This window comes from Chiloscyllium plagiosum, chromosome 13, assembly GCF_004010195.1.
Source record: "Chiloscyllium plagiosum isolate BGI_BamShark_2017 chromosome 13, ASM401019v2, whole genome shotgun sequence".
Lineage (NCBI taxonomy): Eukaryota > Metazoa > Chordata > Chondrichthyes > Orectolobiformes > Hemiscylliidae > Chiloscyllium > Chiloscyllium plagiosum.
In genome coordinates this window covers 75153404-75159403 of record NC_057722.1, presented here as the reverse complement: position 1 = coordinate 75159403, position 6000 = coordinate 75153404, and the positions used below count along the sequence as shown (strand labels likewise).

The window sequence follows — 6000 nt, the reverse complement described above, 5'->3', positions numbered from 1 at the left end:
GAAGGGCTTATGCCCGAAACGTCGATTCTCCTGTTCCCTGGATGCTGCCTGACCTGCTGCGCTTTTCCAGCAACACATTTTCAGCTCTTAACAGAGTTAGTAACAAAGTTAAAAATCGCACAACACCAGGTGATAGTCCAACAGGTTTAATTGGAAGCACACTAGCTTTCGGAGCGACGCTCCTTCATCAGGCATCAGGTACAATCACCTGATGAAGGAGCGTCGCTCCGAAAGCTAGTGTGCTTCCAATTAAACCTGTTGGACTATAACCTGGTGTTGTGTGATTTTTAACTTTGTACACCCCAGTCCAACACCGGCATCTCCGAATTAGAGTTAGTAACAGTTGGAAAGGATGTGTGTGGAGATGGTACTTCCACTCTTGGGTGTGACCAAAACAAAGTCTTGTTAGTAGAAGAAATTCACTAAGTCGGCAACACAAGTGCGGCTATTTTACCTGAACTGTGGGAAGTATACAGAACTCAGCACCACAGGGAGTAGTTAAGACAAATAGCATTGATGCATTTAAGGACAAGGTTGCTGTCAATATAGGGGAGGGAGGTATAGAGAATACATGGCTCGGATAAATCAAGCTGTGTGTAGCAAAAGTGCTGGCTTGGCCCATTTAAACAGGATGACCAATATCCTGTGTCTAAACCCTGTAATTCTTTAAGCCAAACATCATAAATCATTATTGGCATGCAACTTATCACAACTACAAAATGCAAAAACCCAAGGGGAGGTGAAATTTAAACATATGTTTTTTAAAACAGTTTTTCATTGCAGTTGTAATCCCTTGATTAAAAAGGATCAATTCAACCCTCAGTGGCTTGTCTTACTTTCCTGATATGGTATAAAGCATTTTGGCCTAGCTATAAATAGCACAACAATTTTAATTTGCTTACAATCGACACATTGGTTAAGAATGTCTTGCAATGTTAGTTAATGGAAATTTCACATATATAACAATAACATGCAAATTTCTGTTTACATCTCTATGTGATATGAGTGCTCAGCTCTGGCACTAGCGCTTCCATGACCAAGACTAGCTGAACTGTACAGATCAGGAAGATCCCAGACTTATTTTATATTGAACATCTCGTTTGACTTTAGCAAGAGGAAAATTTGACCGGGCTTACTGCACTCCTTATTGACAAAGACACACTGCTGACTGTGTGTGACTGTAAATATTGGGTGAGGACAGTATCAAGCCGATTATAATGCTTCTATCGTCAGGTACCCTGGTAACATTCAACGCCAATGTACATACATAATACTAGCCTCAGCACTAAAGCTGTTCCCATGCCAGCAATGAATACATTTTCAAAATAGACTGGAGTAGAATGAAAATTGGCAAAAAAAAGCTTATATTTTGCTTATTTATTTTGCAAGTCTCTGGTGTCTGGTGGCTATGGGGGAGGAATAGTGTGCATACGATAAAAATGTAGTCAAGACTAGCCTTGCAAACAGTGCAAACACACACACTTCATCGTGCTATCGTGTTTTCTTTCTTTTAGCAACCAAAAATAATCCACAAGGAGAACCAAACCTGCAGATTTGGGATCTTCGGACTGGTCAATGCCTCAAGTCATTCTACCAAAAGAAAATGCAAGGCTGGTAAATATGAGAGATTACCTGCATTAAATGTTGTTGTATGTTATAGATATTTTTGAATCAACCTGTTCAGAGTTGCTATTCCACAGCACTGGAGGAGGTGGGACTTGAACCTGGGTCTGCTGTCTTGGAGATAACCTTGTGTGTTGTATTATCAGTGCAGAAATTGTGCAATGTACTTAAATGATATCATGGGACTTTGAACTTGATTTCTTTCTTCAGTTATAGTGTACAAATGGCTTATTTAATCAAGGACAGTTAATTCCCTATATAAACTTGAGGTTATATCATGGATATCCGAAATAAATATTATCTCAGCCTTGCAAATATGCTTCCTATTGATATCTATGAGTCTTGGATCAAGAGCTCTAGCAAAGACAACTTGATCTTCAGGAGCAGTCATGTACATCTTTGGACGGCTTTAAGATTTGCATGTTGAGGTGCAAAGGAATTTTAAAAAAGGACCAAGGTCCCTTTCTACTAGCCACATGACACAATGATTGTGGCGTTGTTGACTAACCATAGCAATCAGTTTCAATCATGTTACTCTCTATCAGGCCCAGAAATGATATGCAATCAACTCTAAGAGCTCTGGGAACTTTTTCCTCCCCAGCCTGCTAGACCTTCCATGTAAAATGGGTCAAATTACAAAATGATTCCAGGTATTGATGAGGTGCTGTGCACGGCACTTTCTCATACAAAATCAGCAAGCTTCATGCCTCTGGCAGTGCCTGAGACCTAAATCTTTGATAATTTCCTTGACTTCATCCATACAGAACCCAGCATGAGTGCAGAAGAAGATGACTTGGTGGTTGTGGGCCATCGCCCACTGGACTCTCAAGCCATCAGCAATGATGACTGTTCCCTCACAAGTTGTAGTGAAGTTGACTATCTGAAGTAGGAACTTCGTAGTGGTGAAAACTCTTAAAATATACCTTCTTTCAATAATGCAACAAAACATTTGATCACTTTCAATGACAGGCAATAAAATGTCATCAGCAAAATTCAAATGCAAAATTGTAAAAATCTTATATTGAGATCCATAGCTGGATCCATGTGGAAAGACTAGCTGACCTTAATAATGCTTTCAATGCACATAGCAGAATTTACATCTAGAAGCTTATAAAATCATGAGGGGCATGGATAGGATGAATAGTCGAGGTCTTTTCCCCAGGGTAGTGGAGTCCAGACTAGAAGGTATAGGTTTAAAATGAGAGTGAAAAGTTTTAAAAGGAACCTAAGGGGCAATTTCTTTCACTCAGAGAGTGATATGTGTATGGAATGAACTGCAAGAGGAAATGATGGAGGGTAGTACAATTACTATATTTAAAAGGCATCTAGATGGATCTTTGAATAGGAAGGGTTTAGAGGAATATGGAGGAATTGTGCTAGTTGAATGTTGTCCGGAGTCCTTGTGGGATCAGTTGGTTGCGGAGGCAAGCACTGAGGAAGGGCTCCTGCCAGAAACGTCCATTTTCCTGCTCCTCGGATGCTGCCTGACTTGCTGTGCTTATCCAGCACCACTCTAATCTTGACTCTGATCTCTAACATCTGCAGTCTTCACTTTCGCCTAGTTGATTTTAACCTTAATGCGAATCCTCTTGCAAGGATGCCTACCTTGAAGAAGTTATTCTCCTCTCTCTACAAAGATCTCAGTGAGTCTCTCTCTCACTGCAACCTCCAGGTCATCTCCTCTGCCCTGAAGCTCTTCAACCATGTCCTGAAACAAACTCGCTACATGGGCCAAATGCTGGCAAATGGGACTAGATTAATGTAGGATATCTGGTTGGCATGGACGAGTTGGACTGAAAGGTACATTTCTGTGACTCTACTTCCCTGGGTCAAAATAGTTGTCCCTACTGGCAGATTTATGTTACATTGTGAAGCAAATTCAGAAAGGGTTTTCAAGGCATGGTAGTGAGATATTGGAGAATAATTCAGTAAAATGTAGAAAATATTTAACAATATTTAGTGTGCAGTGACAGCTGACTGATTTTGAAAACAAGATTGCTGATGTTTTAATTGTTGGTGTTAACAACTTTTCTTTTCTTGGTTTAGGTGCCCCTGTTGGTCAGATGATGAAAGTATTTGTGCTCGAAATGTAAACAATGAAGTACAGTTTTTTGAGGGCAATGACTTTGGTATGTGACCTCCTCTGAATCATTGAGGAGTCCCTTAAATTGTACAGAATATTAGTTAGTGAATGTTGGATGTAATTATCGCATACAATACAAGTTGTAAGAGTGTCTGCATAAAATTTATATTTCATGCTTTTAAAACAACCATTTTCAATGTTGGTGTGATGTCACAGCAAAATGTGAAAAAAAATTAGCAGTTCAGTGGTCACTACAGTACACATCAAATTGGGATAAGATTCTGTTTTCCAAGATATGTATTGTAAAGTGTGTAAATACTCACCAGTCTCGATAAAAAATGGCCTCAACAGCTTGAGAAAAGAACAAACTATGCACAGTCCCCTCTACATACAGAAAAACATAAAATTGTGTAATGCTAAATCAAACCCAAAAGATCCTTACTTCAGTCCATAATCTGCGTTGAGTTGTCTACTTCTGTTTGTGAGAATACCTTTGACATATCTAGGTTCAAAGGAGAAAAACAGAGAATCAGTTTTGTGTCAGTTTTGTGGGCGGCACGGTGGCACAGTGGTTAGCACTGTTGCCTCACAGCGCCAGAGATCCGGGTTCAATTCCCGCCTCAGGCGACTGACTGTGTGGAGTTTGCACGTTCTCCCCGTGTCTGCGTGGGTTTCCTCCGGGTGCTCCGGTTTCCTCCCACAGTCCAAAGATGTGCTGGGTCAGGTGAATTGGCCATACTAAATTACCCGTAATGTTAGGTAAGGGGTAAATGTAGGGGTATGGGTGGGTTCGCTTCGGCGGGTCGGTGTGGACTTGTTGGGCCGAAGGGCCTGTTTCCACACTGTAATGTAATGTAATCTAATCTAATCCAAACTATCAGAAACTAAAAACGGCCATTTGGGAGAAGGTCTGGAGGATTGTTCCTCTGCAAGAACTGATACTTTTATGGAGAGGCTGGTAGAAAATTAAGATTTTTTTTCTCAAAGTGGTTATTCTGAAATCATTTTGAAAATTAAACATAAAATTATGTCGATAGTGTGTTTGGTGGGATTTGATGTGATGCACATTGAATTATATTGTAAAAAAAAGCATGTGTAATTTCTATCAAGGGAAACTAGAGGTGGGCCATAAATGTTGGCTTTACCAGGGAGACCCAAATCCCTCAAAGAATAAATTTTAAAATGACCCATAACTCACCGATTCCCATCATGCCCTCTATTTCATTTCTTGTACAAAATCCTGATTGTGAAACAGTATGTTTAGAAGGCTGTGACACAAAGTTTCCTCATAATGTTTGCTCATATATAAATACAGTACTGCAATTTTGCAAAACACCATTCTTGGACCATTTTAACTGATGTTGATTTTCCCCAACCCAGGTAAAATAGCAAACAAACTCCATTTGCAGAAGGTGGCAGATTTTGCTTTGTCACCAGGACCTCAGCCCTGCAAGGTACTTCATCATTCACTTCGAGTTGTTATGTGTGTTGCTGTTTGTTTACCAATAGTGTGTTGACAGTGATGTTTGTTGTTGGGTAAAGTCATTTCTAGTTAGAATAGGAATTAAAGTTATCAAAGCCTTTTAAGTTTGGCTGCGTATTTTGATTAATTTAACTGCAATATTTGTTTTGCATATCTTGCTTCTGTGACAAATGAGAAAGTATATTTAGCTAATTCCAGCTCAAATTATCCACCACAACTCCAATATCCTCCCATCATCCCAATCACTTTCATTGCACCATCCAACTGTACCTCAAATTATTCCAGGATTCATTCCTAGTGTTTGTTACTTTTTACGCGATGCACTTCCTAATGCCAGTCTAATATTTGCCTTTTGATGATTTGAACCTTTCTCCACTTAGGTACAGGTACAATTTAATGTGAATTTACCATTCCCAGATTGTTTACTTTTACATACTTAGCATTGTCATAGAATTCAAAGTTTGGGAGAAGATTTGTAGCTTGGGTGCTCGTTGTTGTTGTGGTTCTGTTCACCGAGGTGGGAATTTGTGTTGCAGACTTTTCGTCCCCTGTCTAGGTGACACCCTCAGTGCTTAGGAGCCTCCTGTGAAGCGCTTCTGTGATGTTTCCTCCGGCATTTATAGTGATCACTCGGCGAACAGAACCACAACAACAGTGTCATAGAATGTATAGAACAAAAGTTTGCTCTAAGCCCAAGACATCAATTTTTGCAATCCTCTCTGCCGTTCTTGTGTTGCTGTTATTCAGCAGAGGGAAGTCCCAAATTTTGCCAATTTTCCTTATAACTTAGTCTTACATTACCAGGGGTCAG

At 39.9% G+C, this 6000-nt stretch overlaps 1 protein-coding gene across 1 annotated transcript in view; it reads left to right on the top strand.

Annotated features, from left to right (window-relative positions):
• The window catches only part of eif2a (eukaryotic translation initiation factor 2A), a 57869-nt gene that overhangs the window by 28815 nt on the left and 23054 nt on the right, over nt 1-6000 (top strand). The window contains exons 5-7 of the mRNA XM_043702751.1: nt 1515-1614; nt 3670-3752; nt 5087-5160. Of these exons, the coding sequence (XP_043558686.1) occupies nt 1515-1614; nt 3670-3752; nt 5087-5160 (257 nt within the window). The remainder of the gene's footprint in view (nt 1-1514; nt 1615-3669; nt 3753-5086; nt 5161-6000) is intronic.